Here is a 23,034-nt window from a genome sequence, read left to right on the forward strand (position 1 = left end):
AGTCCATGTCAATGCAGGTGCATGACACGCGAGGAACCTTTCCTCACAATCCAAAGGAACAGGTCCAATCAGTCAACTGTCAACATGATCAAGTAACACTGATATCCGTAATGAATGTTATCGGATTTTGACCAAATTTCAGAAAATCGCTCTGCACAAGTTGGGAGTAACACGACGTTGCTACTAAGAAAATGTTCCCCACGGGATAAATTTCAAATTGGATACCAAACCAGAGAAAAACTTGTCAAAAACCTTTCTAACATAAAGATGTGATAAACCGTAAACTGTCATGCCAACAGATCTGGCACTGTGACACAAAATTCACGATCAGATAGCAAGATAATAGGCACTCACAAAAGCAAACCAATATGGGGAATTTCTGTGGAGCAGATGAAAAGCCAGAATAACCAATACCAAGTTTATGTTTTTACCAGTATATTTCAGAAAAGATCGCTGAAATTGAACGGCAGCTTTTTACAATAATCTGGATTCCACAGACAGTTTCAACAGCTCGGTGTGATGCTACTAGCTGCAATAGAAAGCAACTGGAAGACAGTTCTGCCCAAAAAAAAAATGAATTCTTACCTTAAACTACATAACAGCAAATAGGTGCTAAGAGGTTCTAAAGTTGCACACCATTGACACTGATTCCTCACACGATTGCCCTGAAAATTCAGGAACTTCTTTTAGGACTCAAAAATGGATGGGGACACTTTTGTAGTAAGATGGAGGCTACCAAGTCTGCATCTATTGTCGGTCGCGACCATAACTGAACACTAACTTACCATTGTGTCAGTTTGGCAAAACCACAAAAATGCTACCTCTTAATACATTTGAACTGCACAGCTTAACGTCAAAATCTAAAATGTGTGTTAACTCACCACTAGTCAAGATCTAATATCGCCCATGGGTCCTCCCCAAATCACGTCTGTCATGCTGAAACTCGCCATATGCAGCATGAGCCTTCGGGGCTGAATAGTTATCAGAAGCATAAGGATATATGCTCTTTGAATCCATTGGTTGAAGTGCAGCTGAAATATGTGTAGTTCTCTGCTCAAAACCTGGATAACCTATTTGGGTGTAAGAAGTCTGTGCCTGTTGTTTCCTTTTAAAAGTTTGTTCTAGAAATTCTTCCCACTTCCTTGCATGCACATTCCTCATGGTAGTCATTCTGCCCATGTAATTTTCACGTATTACTCTCAGTGACTGCATTGGAAAGAAGATCAATATTATGGAATAATAAAGGCAGACACAAATATGTCAAATTACTATACCACACTTGGTACTTATCCATTCATGGATACTTATGTCATGAAGTGGAACACGTTACAGGATTCAAATTAAGCAAGTGCAACAAAATGTGCAAACTTGATGTTAATGATCATATTCCCTCCGTTCCAAAAAAACAAGTAACCCAAGGGATTTTAGGACAAATTAACAAGGAGGTAAAATGACCTTGAATGCCCCTTGTTTATTAGCCATATTTGGCGCTAATTGACAATTGCATGCCCACATGCAACATGTGCACATGCCAAATTTAGTATAATGACTTGTTTTCTGGGACAGGGAGTAATTATTTGTTATGCCCCAGCTGTTACCATGAAGGTAAAGCAGGATTTTTTTTGTCTATAACCAGAATAGTATTGTAACTAAAGGATCCAAACATAATAAGTTGGCAGGGCCTTGAGCGTGACTAGATGGAATTGTTACAAAGATAAAAATAAACAATTAACCAATGCTCATTGCACCCTGCCATCCAGAAAGGAAAATAGTGTTTTCTATGACCAGAAATGTATTGTAACTAAGCAACCTAACATAATAAGTTGGCAGGACCTTGAGCATAAGTATATGGACTTGTTATAAGAGATAAAATTATAAAAATAAAAAATTTACCAATGCTCACTGCACCCCGCCATCCAGTAAGGAAAATAGTGCATTACGTATCATGTTCATTCAATCAATACATAAAACAAGGTAGGCTAAAGCTAGATTTAGTCATCCAAATCTGGTAGTTAGAAGCAAAAATGAAAAACTGAGATGAACCGAGAGAGAAGCTTCTACTTCCAGCTACACCCTATTCAAAGTAGATATGGGCAAGTAATACAAGAATGCAAAATTCAGCAGCCATTTGGTATTCTATTATATGCTTTAGATGAGAAAACAGGGAATCCAAATACTCGACCAAAAATATGATCATAACCGAGAACATTCTGAACTTCCAGTTTTAATGTTGGGATAAGATTAGTGTTATGATATAACTTCTTTCTTCATACTTTAAAGTAATGGTCATACAGATAATATGATACTACAGAAACTTTATTAGGGAAAAAATAAGTAAAGGACTTTGTCGACTCTTTCTAACCATGGACAAATCATATCAAACGATAACAGGGGTTCAAAATTAGATATCACCAGTAACCATTATGTGGAGAAATGTTGATAGAGAAACAAAGTGACATTCATGGTAACAAAATACACTTTACCTCTCGATGCCTGTAGTTCTCTTCATCCTCCTCTAGATCACGGGCTCTAGCTAATTCTGTAGCTTCCCTCTTAAACTCCATTTCAAGATCTTCCAAGGTCTGTTGGTGGGGTGGCATGTCAAACTTAATGCTTGTTTGGACATCTGCTCCAGGCCTCTCAATGCTCCAGTTATTAGCCATGTGTGATGCAGTAAATTGGTTACTCTCGCCATGTGTTCTAGGGGAAACATCAAGATAAGAGGAATGGCGTGGAGATTTTGATTGGGCTGGATGACCTTTTGCTCCGAAGTTGGCATAAGCTTCAGCAAAAGGAAGAAGATGCAACATATTGCATTTTAGTTCCAGATTGCTAAAATAGTTTGACACCTAAGTAGACTTTATTGTATACTGAAAGGAAAAGCCAGATGCAATACACAAATTGCAGGCCATCCAACTCAGATGTCTGAAAAATCTTTCAACATATAGTACACATTGCGTTCAGGATAGTCTGTCTGATCAATTAACAGGCAGAAACACTTCATATTCGGACATATATTCGAGATAGTCTTGGCCGATCAATAATCAAGTAGAAACACTTCATATTTGATCATAAAAGGCTTGAACTTACCTTGAGCTGCAAAAGGACCAAACAAGTTATACACTAGCACAGTTGCACGACAATAACCAACAGAAAGGAACCGAAGGTATTTTCTTTAGCTCAAATTGTTGTTTTTTCGTGCTCCTAATGCTGATACAGTAGATGATGAGACGCCTGAGCCCCCTACCTTGTGGAGATCCTTTTGAAAACTTGGGCATACTGTCATGCAATCGGCCATCTAGATGTCTTTCATTATAGTATCCTTTACTTTGAGAGCGTGATGCATTTCTTGGGCTACGGGACCGTTGAGGATCAGGATTTTTTGGGCTATAGGACCGGTGAGAATCAGAGTGCCTCGGACGAAACTCAGTGGTGTTCCGTACAGGTGACCTAGAGCGATCCCGTTTTGGACTGCTTGGACTATGTTTACCTTTACTCTCTTGAATAATTTTATGCACAGCATCGACACCTTTGGCTAATATTAACCTATCTTTCCCACTGACAAACAGGAACTTCTCATCCATTCTGATTTTACAACCCACATCCTTCTCAATCTGGCTTATCATCCTCTCAGTGAAAAGATTCCTGACTTGCTTATCTCTAGCTGGAACTCTTTCAAAAAAGTCAGCATTTCTCCTATTTGCCCCAAGTGTGGATGGACAGCCCTGTTCAGAAAGGGGGGAAGTTAAATGAAAAGAAGTCTATGAAAATTTACGGTAACAATTAGCACGGGAAGATAACATGAAAATGATGTCATTAATTAGAGTATACACCAACACCAAAACAAAAGGAGTGTCCAGGATACATCAAAGAAAAAGAGTAAACACAATTCTACTGGTAAGGCAGCATGGCTTACTTTCTAATCTTGCACTAACCATGTAGGACAAAACACAGAGGATAAAGATGTCAGAAGGTGAGGTGCAATTTTGTGCATCAACTCTTACGACTTGCATTGCCATATATTGCTATTAAAAGTTTTGAACCGATTATGCATTATGCACTGTGAATCTCAGATAATGAATAGAAAACAATGCCACCAAATAATGCCAGCATTTCTTTGTAGTAGAAGCATCATATGATGCTGATTTGAAAAAGAAACCCGCTGTTTAAAACTTTAAATACCAGAGTATCATTACTAATAAAACTCACTACGAATATATGACAACAACAAGTAATTCATGTATGTTCATCGCAAGCCTATATTTCGATATGCTTCCATGCAAGTTCTGATTTCAATATAAAGAAGAGCACCTGAGTAAAATGGCCCGAGTCTCCACATATTTTACAAATCATTTCTTCATCCTTCCTCTTCTTCCAGTTTCTTTCTGTGGCCTTAGCTTTAGCCTCCCAGACCTTAGCCTCTCTGCTAGTGAAGTCGGTAGGAACAGCATTAGGATCTGGGGCCTCATCTTCATCATCTGACGTATTACGAGTCAAGGGCCTCTTCTCGTCATTTACTTTAGGCATCACACTATTTGTAGCTGAATTTGTAGCTGATGCAACTGGACCACTATATGCTTTCCCATAAACTTCATTGAAAAGCTCATCATCTATTTCAGGACTAGGTTCCCTTGCCATTGGCCAAAAAAAGATATTTGCTCAACCTACAGTAATTGCAAGCACACGAGGGGAAAGATAAATAAATTATTTAGCAAAGGGAAATGAAAACATTCCATGCTACATTGAAGCTTTGGAAAACAATGGACTACAGATGCATTAAGGCACCATTGTTGTAGCAGATAAACGAGCGGCTGAAAACAAATTATGGTGGTTCTAATATTATGTCAATCCTTGAGGATATAGGTTGCATCCTTAGAATAACATGCTATTATAAGTTATGTCTTAATAAAACCTAGGCATGAGAACAGCTTCGTACTCATTGATTTATTTTGCCCACCAGATTACTTCAGAGGAATTGCACAAACTCCTGACACTCGATCAGGATTGGTTTCTCAAAAAGTCACCCAAAGTAAATCAGTAGACGTCCACTCACAGGCTTACATCTACCACCGTCCCACATATAAGATGTGGTATTGCACTTGTGAATGAATTATGCGTCAGGGCAAGCCCCAGGATATGGGGTATGGATATTCAAAATTTTGAAAAAGGGTGGAAAAAAATTGACAGCCTAAAGTACAGATTTCATAGAAAATAATTGAGTACCGACAACATAAAATTGTTCATACCTTGAAACTGTTCGACATTTTGATAATCGCTTTGAATCCTTCACAAATTACAAGCAAATTGCAATGACACATTTTCACAAAACATGGACAAATTTCTCAGACCTCACCTTGGTAATTCACTGGGTCGGTTGCTTTGCTTGCTGTCTTGGCGTCTGGCCGGTTGCCGCGCTCAGGAGTCAGGCCGCGCTGTGCCCGCCGACCGTCGCCGGACCCGTGCCCCGGCGCCGGCCCTTGCGCTGGCGGAGCCGCGTCTGCCGCCGCGAAGCCCTTCACGGCGCGCTGGCCGCGGGGTGCTCGACCGCTCCGCCGCAGCGCCGCTGCCTGGCTGGCCACCGACCCGCCGTTCGCCGCGGAGCGCCTGTCGCCTGCTGAAAGTGCGGAGCTGCGCTGCTGCTGGCCGCTCGCTCGAAGGTCGCCGCCTCGCCGCCGACCGCCAGTGGCCTACCCGCCTCGCCGCCTAGGGTTCTGGATTCGGGCGCGGCCGGTGCGGGGCTGGGGAATCGGGAGGTGCGGAGGGCGAGTGCGGATCGGCGGTCGGGGAGGAGCCGCTTGACTGTCAGGACGTGGGCCGTGGCTAAGACCTGGCTGACCACCAATGGGCCATGTGTGGGCCGTCGGGTGGGGAGGGGGAGGTAGGCCGCTAATGTAAATACTCTTTCAAATTATAAGTCATTTTAAGAATTTTGGAGAGTCAAAGTTTTTCAAATTTGACCAATTTTTTTATAATAAAATAATAACATTTATGATATCAATTAAGTATCATTAGATTATTTGTTAACTATATTTTCATAGTGCACCTATTTGATGTCATAAATCTTTATATTTCTCTCTATAATTTTGGTCAAACTTTGAGATGATTTAACTCTCCAAGATTTTTAGAATGACTTATAATTTAGAACGGATGAAGTATTAATAGTTGCTCGTGTGACTGACAGTCAAACTATCACACAAGGTTTGTTTTGGAATAAATTTGACTGTATTACACATGTTAGCCGGATTGTTGGACCAGTTTAGGTCCAAAACATAAAATCTGGAGTAGAAGAGCTTAGTGTGACAAGTCTGCTGGGGTCACACTAGTGACACTAATCAGCGCCCAGTCTCTAATCATATACATGTTCTGGAAGATTTTTCTTTCTCCACCTTCCAGTATTTAAAATTCGTGCAAAACAAATACAACCGATGTATCTATCCAAACCCAACCTTCCTCTCTAGCCAACATTCAACCCCCCCTCACCCCGCCCCGCCCCGCCCCATACCAAGCCTGCCCCACCGCTCACACCACACGCCCTGCTACTCAGCGCGATGCTACTTGCCCTGCACTGCCGCCGTGTGCGCGCCATGCCACTGCAGCGCCGTCCGCCGCTGGCGCCAGAGAAGATGAGGCTTCAACATTTTTTTATTATTAATACAATATTTTTGAAATACTGGCTCAACATTTTTCAAATATTGGCTCAACATTTTCGAAATGTTGGTTCAACATTTTTTAGTAAATAAGATTTATTTGGCTTTATAGATGAGTTGCTTAACCATCTTCCATAAGATATATAGAAGCCTCTAAGGTAGGCTACTTCATTTTTTTGTCTGAAGAAGAGATTGGACTTTAAGAGCTTGATATGTACTTAAGTTGTGCAATTTTCCTTTTTTTTCTAAGAGCTCCTCTGATCCCCTCCCAGCATCATCGCCACCATAGCCATTGTCGCGCCCATCCTGGTCTGGTCTAACCGGCCTCTACCACCATCTGGCCCGTGATGCCACCACCACTGGTCTCACCCCTGCGCCCATAACTTCTGTGGGTTGGCCTGCCACCCCCAACCTTTCTTCTAAGCCTGGCAATGGAGATCACCGGAGTCCAGATTCTAACCTTGAACCCTATCCTAGCTGGAGATTTCGCCGGAGGTGGAGAAGTAGCTCGTCGGAGGTGGAAGGAGGTAGAAGGAGCCATGAATTAGTGGGAAGAGGAAGAACCAAAATCTAGGTGTGAGATGGGGAAGAAATATTCGGTTAGAGCATTTGCAACAAGCCTTCTACGAAAGCCTCTACTTTTAAAGTAGGGGTCGAGAGCAGAAAAAATCACTCCATCAAACTCTCAATCCGGGTCCTTACTCTAGGGAGGCCCCTATATCTCCCCCACCTGAGCCTCTTTTCCCACCGGTCTGTAGGGAGCCCCCTACTCCTCCCGCACCGCATGCGCTCCACACTCCCTCCCGCATGCTGCTCCGCGATGTCACCGCCCCTGCTGTTCCGCGTCGCCATCGGGGAACGGGACCGACAGCACCACGCCACCGGAGGACAGGACCGGCAGTGCCGCCGCTGCTCCTCTATGCCTCTGTCGCGGGCTGGATGGGCAGTGCCGCCCCTGCTCCTCGCCCCACCACGCAGGCCGTGGTGCGGGAGCTCCGCAGAGGAAGCACTGGCGCGCCAACTGGATCCGGTGCGGGCCCGGGGAGGCCATAGCGTTGCTTCGGCTTGGAAATAAGCGGCAGGACGGGCAGGTCGCGAGGAGCTGCCGGGACGTGCGGGCCATCTGGCGCCGGTGCAGCCGGTGGCTCCAGACCGTATGGCGGCGGAGTCGGCGGCGCAGGTGGCGGGACCTTTAGCTTCGGAGGAGGAGCGTGGTTGTCATGGTTCTTGGCCGGAGTTGTGGTATCACCACACCAGCCTGAGCTACGGCGCTCCCGCCGTCGCCCCTAGCTCTTGTGCCTGCGGCGCGACCTCTCAAGCTGGCGCCCTGAGCTCTGGCGCCCGCACCACTGCCCTCAAGCCATGGCTCACTCGCCGCCGACCCAAGCTGCTGCAACTGTGCCTCCTGCCGTGAGCTGTGGTCCACTCGCTGCCATCCCCGAGCTGCGGCGCTTGCCGCCGACCCTCTTGAGCTCAGGTCTGCATGTTCGTCCCCATGCTCGAGGATGAGTGCATTTTTCAAGGTTAGATGTCCGGTGCTCCCAACCACCTCTCGTGGCCAAATCTACAATGGGGAGCGGCTCGCCAGAGCTCGGAACTCGGAAGAGAAATTTGAGTTTAGGGAGAGAGAGAGAGGGGGGGCAGCTGAAGCTTGAGAGGGAGATTCGAGCGTGGAGAGGGAGAGAGAGTATGAGGATAGAGAAGATTGTGGGATAGAAGGGCGAACGAGGAGAATAATAAAATTAGAAAGAAATAAAAAATTAATTCACTGACGCACGAATCTCATATGTCTTATGAAAATAGGGGGAATAAAATAGAGGCTACTGCTGGAGTTGTGGATTAAGCTCTAGAAAGTTGGAAGAATCCCTATTCAGGAAAGTAGGGCTAAAAATAGAAGCTATTGCTGGAGATGCTCTTATAATATAGCTTTGTCAGTATATGTGTACGTGTATTTCGGGGAGGAGAAAAAACAGCAAATCCATGCGATGCTAGTCTGCACCGACGCCATTCTCTCTCCATGACGACGATGGTAGTCGGCACTCAGCATGAGCATCATGTTGATCTAAAAACACTGGTAGACTTTTAGTGACATGCTAACCCTAACCTCAAAAATTTTTTCAATGCAAGTCCTTGGCTACTTACATGAATCCACTAAAACAAAAAATTTTACTAATTTAGCATCATCACCGCGGAGCAGATGCGCTGCTGCTAATCAAGCACTATACGAAATCCGGCGTTCCCAGAGAGGGGCATCTCTCTCTATATATAGCACTAGCAGGTATAGCAGCTCGCCGGCCGCGTGTCACCGGCCAGTGGGGCGCACGAGCTGCGAGAACGCCGCGCTGTTGGCCACCTCGTCGTCGTCCTCCTCCTCGACGATGACGCGCGGCCGGGACGTGGACAAGGCCGCCTCCACCGCCGTGACGCTGACCGTGACGCTCCCGTTGCCGTCGAGCGCCCCCGACGAGCGCCCCACGCCGCCGCTGCCCTCACCCATGGGCCGGCGGCCGCAGGTGGTGCTGCCCCCTTGCCCTTCGAAGGCGTCCTGCAGCTGCATCGCGAACTCGAGGTTCCACAGCACGTCCCCCATGGACGGGCGCTCGATGCCCTGCTCGCCGAGGCACTTCTCGGCCGTGTCGGCGAACTTCTTGAGGCACTCGGGCGCGATCTGGTCCTTGATGGCCGGGTCGACGACGTCCAGCAGGGTGCCGTTCCGCTGGCAGAGGAGCGCGTAGTCGGCGAGGCTGACCCTCTCCCGCGGCAGCGCCGGGTCGAGCGCCGGGCGCGCGAGGAGCACCTCGAAGAGCACGACGCCGAAGGAGTAGACGTCGGACTTGTCGGTGAGCTGCTGCCGCCGGAAGTACTCCGGGTCGAGGTACCCGAAGCTACCCTTGACCATGGTGCTGACGTGCGTCTGGTTCACGGTGGTGGGGCCGGACTTGGAGAGGCCGAAGTCGGAGACCTTGGCGACCCAGTCGCCGTCGACGAGGATGTTGGTGGTCTTGACGTCGCGGTGGATGATGGTGTGCTTGGCGCCGGTGTGGAGGTAGTGCAGGCCGCGCGCGGCGCCGATGCAGATGTCGAGGCGGAGGCGCCACGGCAGCGGCGGCTTGCCGCCCATGTAGAGGTGCTCCCGCAGCGTGCCGTGCTCCATGTAGTCGTAGACGAGGATCATCTCGCCGGCGTCCTCGCTGAAGCCGATGAGGGAGACGAGGTGGCGGTGGCGCAGCTTGGACAGCATCTCCACCTCCGTCTGGAACTCCTGCACGCCCTGCTCCGACGACGGGTTGGAGCGCTTGATGGCCACCTTGGTGTCGCCGTCCACGAGGCCCCGGTACACCTTGCCGAACCCGCCCACGCCGATCACCAGCGACTCGCTGAAGTTCTTGGTGGCCACCTTGATCTCGGCGAAGGAGAAGTGCCGGCACATCCCGGCCAGGTTCGCCGCGAGGTGGCCCGACGACTTGCCGCTGGTGTGGGAGTGGTAGAGCGGCAGCCAGCCGGAGGTGTGCGACCCGCCGGCGGCGGCCTGCCGCAGCTCCTGCTTCTTGCTCTTCTCCTGGTTCCACGCCACGCAGATGGCGGCGATGATCCCGAGCGCCGCCGCGCCGCCGGCCATGCTGCCCATCACCGTGGCGATGTGGTGGTGCCTGTGGATCGGGGGCCCCACGTGGTCGCCGCCGCCCGCGCCCAGCTCCGCCTTGGCGAGCAGCCTGGAGGGGTCCGGGTCCGGCGCGGCCAGGTTGCCGGCGGTGTCGTTGACCTTGAAGACCTCTAGGCCGTTGAGCATGGCGTCGTAGAACTGCGGGCGGAGCGCCACGGACGGGTGCAGCGCCACCCACATGGCCTCGTCCCCGGGCTCGTCGGCCACGAACACCGCGAAGTCCCTGTACATGGGCACGCCCTTCTCCGTCGTCATCCCGATGATGTCGGCGTCGGCCAGCGCCGTCTTGTTGTTGACGTAGATGTCGAAGGCCCGCTGGTTGGGGCGGCTGAGCAGCAGCTCGCAGAAGTGGAGGCGCGCCACGTAGGTGAAGTTGCCGTCCACGGGCATCACCCAGGTGAGGTTGTAGTTCTGGTTCAGGCGCGGGTCGGAGCCCATGGAGCGGCTGCCCAGGTACACGTCCGGCGGCGCCGCGTACTCGGCCATGTCGTTGGGGTACTTGAGCTGGAAGTGCGGGCCGGCCTTGTAGATGACGCCCTGCGTCGGGCCCAGCACGTAGGGCGTGTCGTCGTACCAGTGCCGGGTGAGCCCCGAGTCGTTGGACGGCGGGATGTACACGCCGCCGACGTTGAAGCGGTACATGGTCTGGAGCGCCGCGCCGGCGATGTCCACGGTCTGGTCCGCGAACCCCACCGTGGTGGCCGGGTCCGCGAAGATGTCGGGCATGGAGATCACCTCGATGCCGTTCACGAAGGCGTACGTCTCGTTGCCCGTCGGCATCGGCGTGAAGGTGAGGGTCAGGAACCCCGCCGGCGCCGGCGGCAGCGAGAACTCCCGGATGAGGAACGCCTGGCTCAGCGCCTTGGCGTAGGTGTACACGCTGAAGTTGTGGAGCAGCGTGATGCCCGTGGAGGTGACCACGTCGAAGTGGAAGCCCTCGGGGGGGAGCCCGTTGTAGGAGGACGGGTAAAAGTGGAGGCGCACCCAGTGGCGGTCCCGCGGGTTCACGGTGATGTTGTACGCGGCCTCCGTCGTGAACACCCGCGCCGTCATGTAGGGGATGGTGGACGGCAGCCCGTTGTCCATCCTGTCGGCCGCCATCATCAGGGACGACTTGCCGGAGTCGGTCAGCCACATGTTGTCGTTCGTGTCCGCCACCCACTTCCGGCCGTCCGAGTCCAGGCCGTCCGTCGTCGACCCGCAGTTGAGCAGGACACGGTCCGCCGGGGCGTACAGCTTGGACTCCGCGACCACGGCGACGAGAAGCAGCACCAGCAATGGGCTCCGAGCTGTGCCAGCCATGCGCCGAGAGAGGACGGCGATCGATGCAGAGGGCGCCTGGCGGGGTGGGAGCTTGGCAATCCGGCGGCCAATGGGGACGGTAGAGGAGATGGGTGACTAGGACATAGCGAATTAGCGATTGGTGAGAGGGCTAGAGAGAGAACACGGGCTGGGGGACGAGAGTGAGAGTGTTCGACAACCGTGGGAGAAGGGGATGAAGGCACACGCGTACGGCGGACCTGGGAGGTTACTCCGGGGCATGCGGCTGAGAAATCCTACAAACATGTCCACCCACACATGGATGTGTTTGGCTGCATGGTTCTCCATAGTCAGGTCCAGATGATGCAGGATTCTGCACATAATAATACATCTGTGGCGCGATGGACTGAAGAAAAAACAACTTTGAACAAAATCATTTCTTTCATACAAAGCCATCGAACGTCCTTGCAACAATCCAGTCTTTTGAGATGGTGAATAAAAATGGAATTTACATGTACCTCTTCCCAAATGACTGGTCAGGCCAATTGCAGCAGCAGCAGCCTTGCAATGGGTGACTACATTGCTATAGGCTCTAGAGAAACAGCCCGGCAATCATCGGCCTTCATGGAGATCTTCTGAGAAAACAGCGGTTCTTGGAATGGTTTCGGTGTCAAAGGGGCTGAGGCCTGAGAAGGGGCCGGAAGAGAACATGGATGAGGTACCATCAGATTCGTAGGTCGTCGAAGACTGCCGGATGTTGGGGCGGGCAGGCGGTGTCGGCATAGATTCCTGGAACTCCACCGATCGTTGCACCATCTTGAGTGACTGCACCACCTCGCCCATTGTTGGCCTTTGGTTTGCCTCTGGTGAAACACAAGCTGCTGCAATTGTGCACACCCGCACAAAATCGTCTTTCGGGTACTGGCCGCCAAGCCTGGGGTCAGATAGTTCGTCTAATCTATCTTGATCTCGAAGAATCGGCCGTGCCTGCAGTCAATCGAGAGAAATACTGCCTTCAAATAAGTAAAAAATAAATAAATAATAACTGATATGAACAAATCGCCGCATAAGTTCCTCATGTCAGATGCCTACATGAAAAAACTACCTGTACACACTCAATTGGCTGTCTGCCTAGTAGTCACAGCGTAAAAAAGATTCTGATTCAGCAGTAAACCATGCAAGAACTGTGACATATTAGTATATAATAGAACAAAGTATTACCCATGTCACTAGGTTTTCCTGTCCCGACGGCTGTGACATATCAACAGGCCTCCTCCCAGTTAGTAGTTCAAGAAGAACGACTCCATAGCTATATACATCACTTTTTACAAGCAAGTGTCCTGTCATGGCATACTCGGGCGCAACATACCTGAAAACATGCCAGAAGGCAAATTTAGAACAGAAATAGCTGGGACGTAGCTCAAGGTAAAAGGCCATTCAGATTACCCGAAAGTTCCCATGACACGAGTTGAAAGATAATTAGCCCGACCTTCAGGCGCCTGTTTTGCCAAACCAAAATCGGACACTTTAGCATGAAAATCATTCTCAAGCAATATATTAGAAGCTTTGAAATCCCTGTGGATTACACAGGGCTGCGAATCCTCATGGAGGTATGCTAATCCCCTGGCAGCATCAAGAGCTATCCTCATCCTGGTGTCCCAATCCAAGGGGCAGTTAGCACCTAGTGCGCCTGATAAAATGCAGTTCATGGTCAGAATTATGTTTCTTATGTATGGGAATTACAATTACAATATAAAAAAACTTGAAATAATAGGTTCAGGTGGTGGAACTAAAATGGGGGCCTATGCAGTTCAGGAAAAGGTTGCAATTGATCGTACCGTGAAGCCAAGCCTCTAGGCTTCCATTGGGAACAAGCTCGTAACAGAGAAGGTTCTGTGATGACTCACGGCTGCTATAGTAACCAATGAGTTTCACAAGATTTCGGTGGTGCAATCTGCTCAGCATTTCCACTTCAACTAAAAACTCCTTATCTCCTTGGTGCCCTCCGCTAGTAAGCTTCTTTATAGCGACAGCAGTACCATCACTAAGTACCCCCTTAAAGACACGGCCAAAACCACCTTCTCCAAGCACGCTTGAAGGCTCAAAGTTATTTGTTGCCGCTTTCAGTTCTTCATATGAAAGGAACCTTGTGCTGGTGGGACGAGGAAGTGACTCCACTGCAGAAACTGCATCTGGCATCCTTTGCTTGGCTGCATAAAAGAATTATGGGTTATATGTGCATAACAGTGTTCCTGAAAACACCAAGGGTGTATACTGTAGAGGTTGCAATCCTGAATACCCCTTTATCTAAAAAAATTCATGACACGGCTTCAGAAATGCATTATATTACAAAAGGCTACAAAGTATATTTGAGATGCATTTCTCTTAACATGACAAGCATATGAATGCTTACTGGAAATACATTAATTTACTGGATTGTATCAACAAAGTAAAGCCACACATTACAAAAGCCCACAGATACCTTAGTTCAAAGTACAGTCATACGTTACTTTGTGCTATGGTTTGGACAGCCATATGCAGTGCTTTAACTAAATAGAAGTTACATAGTATACAATAGCTAGCTGTCTATCTCGTCAGGACTGGCAGCACCTTTTGCAACTATTGCGTAACATTTTTATAGAAAAAATGAAAAATTATCCAATCACTAAATCACTATCAGATTAATGAACACACCAAATGTATATTGGTTCCAAGAAAATAACACAGTGTATAGTAAGGTACGTACGTGTTTCAGCATGAGGCACTTTCTTTTTCCCTTTCCTAAATGTGCAGAAGCAAATTGTTAAAACGATCAGCAAGACGCCAATTAGAGCACCAACACATATGATAATGACAGTAATCAGGCTTGTATGTCTATTGTTGCTGGGATCCTCACTCGATCTTGGTACTTTATGCGCTGTAGATGGAGAGGCCTTAGGTGCTATTGTGAATGCTGGAGCTGCCAATGATACAGATAGCAGTATTAAAAAAAGAAATTCAAAAAAGAAAAAGAACCAAGATTGAGTGATACACATTTAAATGTCATTTTATAATATGTATGACTTATCATGTTCACGAGCTTCATATTTGTATCATAACATCAAGGCATCCAAAGTTCATCAAAGAAAAGAACATACTGTGGTAAAAATGTTAATTGCAGACATGCTTGAAGGCGAAACAAAAGGAACTTCATGTACAACTTAGGACATACATACAGACAAATTGAATAAATTATTAAGATGCAACATACACGCATAAGGGGCACCATATATACTTACATAGTTATAAACAAGAAAAGATAAAACAATAACAGAAGTACATAATAATATTTTAGAAGGAAAGAAGAGAATAATGAATGCAGTTGTTCCTTACTCTACTGCCTTAAGTACCATTTTTAACTCTTCACATTGAAAAAGTTAGGTAGGACAAGGGATGAGTAATCTATCTCACATGAAGTACAAAATAAGAACAAAAAACAAAACAGCATTTGTTCTCTTAGAACTGTAACAAAACTGCCATCATTGTAACAAACAGAAAATATAAGATCAAAAGCTATTACCTGGGGCTGGAGCCAATGGCCTAAACCATGTTAAATTAAGAAGATTATAGTCCCCGACCAACACAGGATCAATCCGAACTGTATGCTGACTAAGTGAATAATTCATTGTGTTAACTTGATCAGCTGCGAAGCTAATTCCAGTATGGGGTGCTATATCCATTGTGATATTTAGTCCAGAAGCTCCAACAACATAAAAATTTACAATTTCGAACTGATTAACATGAAGGTTGAGCTGAGAAGCAAGTTCTTGAAGAAATTCATTGCTCCAATTTGAAGTCAAGGAAACATTACGAAGGAAGAGCTCAACTCTCACTGGATAAACACAATGACAGTCTTGAGTCCCTCGTTTTTGTACCATGTTTGGTGCACAACAACCTAGTAAACAAACGAGAATTACAATATGGTTAACAGCATATACAGAACACTGCAGTATTGCAGATACTATTGGAGTCAATGATATCCATCACATAAATAACCTGCCTTTTAATCAAATTATGTAACTTGAAGCAGCGTGAAAAATTATTTACAGTTACAATATTCCAAGGCTCTGGCAAGTAGACTTACCGTTGTGAGGGGATACTGGAGGTTGCACTAATCCAGAAGGAGCTGCGCTAGAGTTTGAAGCTGCATCTGGAGAGTCAGCATCAACATGAGCAGGAGCAGCCATTGCTAAGTGCCTGTCATGGTGCACCAAAGGAAGTGATAGATCTGAGGAATAAATGGCCAGATCTAAAGCACCAGTCATGGAACTATAGCTAGGTGCTGAAATAGGAGGATGTGTGGATGACAGGGCAACTGTTGGTGAATATAGCTTCTTTTGTCTTTGTTGGCCATCCGCTGGTTGCACTGAAACACCTATGAGGACTTCATCTCGGGATGCCATGTAGTGAAATGGTTTCCGACCTTGAGATGGAGGCATAGCAGGAGCCACTACTTCTAGAGCTGATGTTTGAATAATCAAATTGATCCCACTGAGAAATTCCAGGATCAGCACAGCAGCCATGAAATTGAACATAAAATTTCTCAAAGTATCTTCACAAATTCCTGAAAAGAAGTTGTACATCAACCTGTCAGAATATTCTTTTTTAAGACATGTACAATGTGCAGATGAGTATATAATATTAGTGCAGACAATAGATGCCGGATGATCATAGCTCATTGGCACCTCAGAAACAACATATAGAAGTTACAAAGAAGAAATCTTCTAAGGTGGCCACAAAAAAGTCACATGTGCCCTTTACACATGCCTCAAATGTAGATAGACACAGAAATGCCCATGTGTATGTAAAGATAGATTTGTATTCCATCTAGCACCATTCCGATGAGCCAACCATTATTTACTGACCCTGACTTTAGTATCTGATCTTCTCACTCCTTTTACCCTATCTTATGATAAAAGTTCAGAAATTTATATTCTAATATTGTTGAGGTTTGCCATTATTAATTAAATAGGATAGCTATGCCATTTTTATGACTCATTATCCAAGGGATCATTTCCACTCATCCAGATTTATCATTTTGTCTACTACCGGTATTCTTCGTTTTTAATATGCATCCAATTAAACAGTGTCTTTGAATAAAAATATAAGCATCAAACCACAAAGATTACCTTCTTTTTTCTCAAACACGCAAGCTACAAAGATTTTGAACATGAAACTGCCTATTATCTGCTCCAGTGGACATTGGATTGTTACGCTGTTATGCACAAGCTGCTCAATATCTAGTTATCTACCAAATTATACATGGCAGCTGGCTCTTGTCAGGGTACTGGTAAAGATAATTACATGCTGTAAATGTTGATATCCATTAATATGTACTATTATGTATACAAGCATAATCCTATTATTATGGTGGTTTAAGTATATATTAAGGAAGTTTAAATACATTTTGCAGGCAGTAATTATTCCTATATTAGATAGGATATATTTTCCAGGAAAAGAAGAGCTTTTTTCAGCATTATAATATTAACATTTCTAGTACACTCTCCAAACAAATGTTTCTTAATTAAACTAGCAATCTAAACAAGCAGCACATGCACCATAAAACAATGTTGTACACCTAATGGACAAAGTTGAAGACTAGTAAAAATAGCACTTCATGGGAGCTCATAGATAATTTATACTGTTGCAACCAGCCGACCATGTATGTCTAATACCAGGCCCCCACTGGCAGCTCGGCACAAATAAACAGTACACCTATCCCAGCAGCATCTGATGGTAAGGGCAAACAACAAGAGCTTTCATCCCATGGCGACAAAGGCATGTGAGAGAGGGAGTAGCCAACGATGGGGTGATGGAGAAACAAGCACAAGCCAGCAACAAGGCTCGTGGCAACAGTGGTAGTGGCTAATGTGGCAGTAATGGTTGGCACCTAGGGGCTAGGATTTGGAGTTTGGCTAGGTTTGTGCCTGTCAGCTGTCAATATTGATCTGGGCCTGATGGCTGTAAGGGACCAAGTAGGCAAGTAACCAAACAAAGTGACCAGCCTGGTCTATCTAAGACTAGCAACCCAAGTCGATAATCAAGATATCAGGTCAGCAGAATTGACCTGGTAAGTCGACTCAATGGGTCCACTAGTTGCTGCCACGTCAACAGAACGACTAGTGGACAACGTAATGACAATGAACAACTATTGGGACACCCCCAACAAAGGTAGGGGAAGAAGGTGTTATTCACATAAATAAAGCAAGTTCTGAAGCACACCGCACGGCTCTATCTAGAATCAAAATCTGAGGAGCGTCCCTTTTCAGCAAATAATAATTCATTAGCAGGATTTCTTTTAAGTGTGGTAACAAATTTTTAGCCCAAGACTCGTATATAGATTAGGCAAATAAAAGGACAGAAACCAAAAACAATAAAACAATGTACTTATATACATCTAAATACGGAAACCTTCCTCCGAAATCCACAAGGCGGCAGATGTTCCATCCAAAGGCACGGATTCAAGGTTTCAGGTTGTCTAAGCTCTACATTCTGATACTGGACTTCGGCCTACGGATACCCTGCAAAGCAAAGCCTACTAAGAAGGCTGCACTCTAGTTACCGAGCTGTACATGGCCCCGAATCCACTCTCCCACTACCCCAAGCGAAACCGATTTCTCAGGCGAGCTCCCAATTCTGGTAGCGTAGCAGCAGTAATAAGATCCTGGGACAAATTTCATCGCCGCTACCGAGTCAGCCGCCCCCACGCGTCCTCCCGAAGCCCAGACGCCGCCGTGGCATCCCCATTCCCCCGCCGCCGAAACCTCGCATCGCTCCGCGCCATCGCGGCGCGCCCCTCCGAGTGCACGAGTCCGCCGCGCAACCCGGCGTGGAGGGCCCAGATCAGGGGAGAAGCTCACCTCGACCAGCGCGGCAGCCCTCCCGCCCGAGCCGCGCCATCTCACCGCGGCGGCGGCGGCGGCAACGGCCCGCTGCTGCTGCTGCTGCTGCTGGAGCTACCGGCGCCTGACCGGCGGGGGCCGGTGCTCCCGTCGCGTCGCCGGCGAAGCGGGGCCCATGCGCGCGGGGGTTAGGGTTTGGGAGGGGCGGCGGCGTGCGGGGGTGGAATGGATAGGTTTCACTTTCCTTTTCGCCCTCCTCCCGGCTCCCGCGGCGCGGCCTCGGCGGCTGCCGGTGGTGGTGGCGGCTTTGATTTGCTTTTTGCGCCTGCGCTTGCCGCTGCTTTGCCTTTCCCTCCCCTACCCCCCTCCTCCTGCGACTTTTCTCCCCTCCTCGCCGTCGCGGACCCTGCTGGCTCAGGCAGTGTCCAGTCCAGTCATCCAGTGCGGTTTACCAAGGGCGACGCCGACGCAAGCGGCGGCGGCAGTCAAACCGTCAAAGTCCCCGACTGCAAAGGGACTCAGCTTCAGTGCCTTAGCTCCACTAAGGCACACCGCGCCTTACCTCCTTCACTCTTCAAAGTCCAGCAGCAGGACGATTTTTATTCAGCCTCTCACAGCACAGACAAGTAGGAGGCAACCATACTAAAAAATATCCAAATATCTTATATGACAAATTTTCTAGAAATTAGATTTCCAAGTTTCTTAATCAATATAATAATGGCATTCAAATAGTTACAATTGTGCCATTTAGGCCTTGCCTGGCATGGTAATAATCAATCATCAGGCTGTAGTTAGCACAAGTCTGAACATTCAGAATGTCACATGTGCCGGCAGTGCAAAAACGAATTTGTTTGGCATTGTGGCATACTTCTACATTCAAACAAGTGCTACTACTGGGCCACGCAAAAAATACTATAGTTAGCTCTATGCAAAATACTATCCAACCAACTTGCAAATCTAGAAGAGATCTTCATCGTAAATATTGCCTTCATCACAAACTGCAGATGTTAGGAGCCTGGTAAAAGTACCAATGGCACTGTACTCATGCATGCCGAAATTTGTTTCTTTGTTGCTGCTATCATCCTCCGCTTGTACATGTGGGTGTGCGCCATCTTTTTTCTTTTGTTGCTGCCAAAAAATACAACAAAATTAGTTGAAAGTGAATGACAACATCCATATTGAAATGTCAAGATTGCAGAATACCTTTGCTCCCTTTTTGGATGGCACAGTGGATTTAGTCGCCTTGCGCTTTCCTTTGCGTAACTTGTCAATCCAACTTTTCTTTCTCTTGGAGCCTTTTGGCTGAACCTCTTTTTTCTTAAGTTGCGCAGCGCTAAACAAGTCATCTTTTCCTTGCATATTTGGGTCAGTATTTTCTTGGTCATTACATGGTTTTTCATTCACAGCACCGGTTGATGCATTGAGTTTATCCTCTACTTGTGGACCAAGGTGATCAAGTGCATTGTCTATCATCAAACAAGTTTCTGGACAGCTAGCTGCTTTAGATGCCATGTTGACAAATTTATGAGATAAAAACCTGAGCCTAAGTTGAGCCTCCAACTTTGGATTTTCCACCACATTTCTTCCTTGGCTATCTTGTATACTTCCAGTGCGTGCTTCTCTAGTCCATCTCTTTAAGACATAATGTGTGGGCAATAACTTTATATTCATCAAATCAAGAACTTTTAGCCCATGATCACATAATATTCCTGTCCTATCAAACATTTGACAACTACAATAAATTGTTTGGTTCAAAGGATCAGCTGTCACTATGCGCTCATCTTCAAAACTTAATTCACCACTTAAGTTACCAACAGCAACAACATATTTGTTATCTCCATTCAACACTCTAGCACATGCAGCCATGGATCTCTCGTACTCACACTGGAAAGCTTCAAAAATAGCTGGAGTGTAAGCTGTGCTTGCTTGAACTAACATAGGTGTGCACATTTGTCTTCTCGGTATCTTCTTCCTTGCCTCAAATTCAGCCTCTAGTTCTCTAGCCCTCGCATCTTCAACTGTCCTCTCAAAATGCTTCAAAAATCGGACAATATCAAAATCTGATTTCAAGTAGTTCTTCAATGAATTGTTGAAACTCTCACTTAGTTGTGTACTTCTGACTCCCAAACTAAAGACATCTCTCATATAGCATTCAGCTCATTTTTCTTTCACCTTGTAGATACTATCTAGCCAGGTTTGCTTATGCACTTTAGATCTCAAAATGTCAAATGCTTCTTCAAATTTTGTCTTATCGTCATAACCATACATACAAGCACTAAAATCAGAGAGAATATGAGATTCTTCATCTTCGTCTTCATCTCTGTCTTCACCCTCATCATTCCCTTGGCCCTTCACTGAACATAAATGCTTGACAGCATTTTGCATGATGTGAAAGGTGCACAGTCCATGATATGATTCTGTGAACACTTTGGGTATAGTTTTTCCCATTGCTGCATCTTGATCTGTAAAAATAGTTCTAGGTTGCCTCCCATTATGTGCAGCTAGAAAGGTCTCAAAGAGCCATGTAAATGAGTCTTCAGTTTCATCAAAGAGAATTACTGCACCAAAAATAGTGGTTTCTCGAAACTGATTCAGCCCAAGAAAGACACCAAATGGCATGTATTCTTTATTTGTGCCAAAAGTAGTGTCAAACGTGACAACATCACCAAAATGTGCATAGTCTATGATTATTTTTGCATCAGCCCAGAAAATGTTAGTTATTCGCTCCTCACAATCCACTTGCAAAGCATATTGGAATGATGGGTTCTCTTAAATTTTTTCATGAAAATATTTCAGCATACTGCCAGCTTGTCCAAAAGCCAACTCCCTTTGTCGTTTGCTTTGCAAATAATTTTTCCGGTCACGACAAGTGTACGTAAGGTTCAACGGCCCACCAACTTGACGACAAGCCAACTCATGTGCCGCTTTTGGTCTAATCCCAGAATCATCAGCAGTTTCAATGTCAAAAGCTTGCATTTCTGAAATTTTCCTTTGTGATGCCATCAAGTGGCGGGTTTCTGACAAGTGAAGTATGTGATTGTGTTCAAGTACAACATCAGTAACTTCATAGTTCCCCGCACCACGATCCAATGTGAGAGTCATCCGTGATTTGCAACCAGTTCTTGTTTCAGCTCTAAAACACTTGGTCACATGGTCAGTTTGCCCTTTTCTTCGGTGACCCTCATTGGAACAAACGTATCTGCATGAAGTCACTTTACCATCAAAGCTACTGACATTTGAGTATCGTTTCCTCACATCAAAGCCTGTATAACCCCCGTATGTCACCCAAAATTGCCAAGCCTCATCTGGAGTTTTGAACCTCAAACCAACTTGAGGTGTCCCCTTGTTAAATTCTGTCATATCCCCCTTAACTCAACCAGCAACTAGCTCTGTAACCAAAATATCAATCTATATGAATATTCAGATCACACCAGAACACAATAATGATTGGAATACACGACATATACAACAGAAAAACAACTACATTACCAATACACACCTGAGGGCTCGAGCGAGTAAGATGCGGCCGGCGGCTACAGCTCAGGCTCCAGCAAGGCGAGGTGCACAGGGCTGGGGCGGACCAGCGCCGGTGCGGGCGCGGCCCTCGTGGAGGGTTGGGGCGGCGAGGGGCTAGGCAGGGCCTTCCCCACCTCCGGCGAGGCACGGCGCAGGGGGCTGGGAGGAGCAGCACCGGCGCGTCCCGAGTGGAGGGTTGGGGCGGCGAGGCACGGGGCTCCTCCCCCACCTCCGGCGAGTCAAGGTGATGTGCAGGGGGCTCCTCCCCTACCTCCGGCGAGGGACGAGGCCAGGCGCAGGGGGCCCTCGTGGAAGCCTCCCGCGGTGGCGCGCAAAGACTGCGGACGTGCGCCAAAACGCGTCCCGCGTCCGGCTAGAGAGCCCTCCCGCCTGCTGCTTCTATTGTTTTGCCTGGAGATCACCAGATTCCTTGGATTAAAGTTGGACGGCAGATATGGGAAGATAAGGCACGTTGTGCCTTAGTGAAACTACGGCACTGAATCTGAGTCCACTGCAAAGGGGGGAGCACAGAACGTCCGGAAATCCAATGCCAGTGTACGGGCCGAGAACTAAGGGGTGTTCGGATCGGGTGTCCGTCGAATCTTACCATATAAAAGTATTAATAAAATTTAATCACAAAATTAATGGTAGAACTCTAAATTATTTGACAAAATAATTTAAATAAGATATATCAATGCATAATTAGTGGATGACTAATATAGCATCACCATAACAAAATTTAAATTAATTAGACTCATTAAATTTACCTTGCGAATTAGCACTCATTTGTGCAAAAAATTCTGTAAATAGATTTTATTTATACTACTTCTAAATGGTAAAATTCTCGTATGCTTGTAGATGTACAGCTAAATGGCTATTTAGCCTGCTTAAACATCAATCGATTCCTACTCCAATAGTCCGTTCGAATGACTATTTGGCCTATGTCCAGATGAACCCTGAAGGTTTTTCCAAAAAAGAAAGAACACCTAAAGTCGGGATTTCCCATTTTCAATGCAGAGATGATGGATCAAATAATATGACCTACATAAACTTTTGTAAAATAAAA

General features: G+C 46.7%; 2 protein-coding genes across 5 annotated transcripts; both read right to left on the minus strand.

Moving 5' to 3' along the window:
• Positions 1-382: 382 nt before the first annotated feature.
• Positions 383-5,781, minus strand: LOC120706360. Of its 4 annotated transcripts, XM_039990987.1 has the most exons (8): positions 5,354-5,781; positions 5,247-5,284; positions 4,312-4,664; positions 3,248-3,725; positions 3,091-3,096; positions 2,484-2,782; positions 882-1,206; positions 383-665 (listed from the first exon to the last, which is right to left on the minus strand). In XM_039990987.1, the coding sequence occupies exons 3-7, from the start codon at positions 4,636-4,638 to the stop codon at positions 895-897; spliced, it is 1,422 nt and encodes a 473-aa protein (XP_039846921.1). In that variant the 5' UTR covers positions 4,639-4,664; positions 5,247-5,284; positions 5,354-5,781; the 3' UTR covers positions 383-665; positions 882-894. The 4 variants fall into 4 exon arrangements, with proteins under 4 accessions (XP_039846921.1, XP_039846919.1, XP_039846920.1 ...); XM_039990985.1 differs by lacking the exon at positions 5,247-5,284; XM_039990986.1 differs by lacking the exon at positions 5,247-5,284 and having other exon boundaries at positions 5,349-5,781.
• A 3,168-nt stretch (positions 5,782-8,949) lies between these two features.
• On the minus strand, positions 8,950-18,824 carry LOC120706361 (receptor-like protein kinase ANXUR2). The gene is made up of 9 exons (XM_039990989.1): positions 18,471-18,824; positions 15,695-16,174; positions 15,131-15,505; positions 14,318-14,530; positions 13,410-13,781; positions 13,018-13,261; positions 12,793-12,940; positions 12,191-12,558; positions 8,950-11,572 (listed from the first exon to the last, which is right to left on the minus strand). The coding sequence occupies exons 1-9, from the start codon at positions 18,508-18,510 to the stop codon at positions 8,950-8,952; spliced, it is 4,863 nt and encodes a 1,620-aa protein (XP_039846923.1). The 5' UTR covers positions 18,511-18,824.
• Positions 18,825-23,034: the final 4,210 nt, after the last annotated feature.

This window comes from Panicum virgatum, chromosome 5K (assembly GCF_016808335.1).
Source record: "Panicum virgatum strain AP13 chromosome 5K, P.virgatum_v5, whole genome shotgun sequence".
NCBI lineage: Eukaryota > Viridiplantae > Streptophyta > Magnoliopsida > Poales > Poaceae > Panicum > Panicum virgatum.

Excerpts from the sequence above, each read along its gene's own strand:
- LOC120706361 (XM_039990989.1), bottom strand. The coding sequence starts at position 18,510 with ATGGCGCGGCTCGGGCGGGAGGGCTGCCGCGCTGGTCGAG. Across the intron at positions 15,506-15,694 it reads TCCAGTATCCCCTCACAACG|GTTGTTGTGCACCAAACATG; the intron begins GTAAGTCTACTT and ends TTTGTTTACTAG. Across the intron at positions 11,573-12,190 it reads TCAGAAGATCTCCATGAAGG|CGTCGCCGTGGTCGCGGAGT; the intron begins CCGATGATTGCC and ends GGTGCTGCTTCT.
- LOC120706360 (XM_039990985.1), bottom strand. The coding sequence starts at position 4,638 with ATGGCAAGGGAACCTAGTCCTGAAATAGATGATGAGCTTTTCAATGAA. Across the intron at positions 3,726-4,311 it reads ACTCGGGCCATTTTACTCAG|GGCTGTCCATCCACACTTGG; the intron begins GTGCTCTTCTTT and ends CTTTCTGAACAG. Across the intron at positions 1,207-2,483 it reads AGAACTACAGGCATCGAGAG|TCACTGAGAGTAATACGTGA; the intron begins GTAAAGTGTATT and ends TTTCCAATGCAG.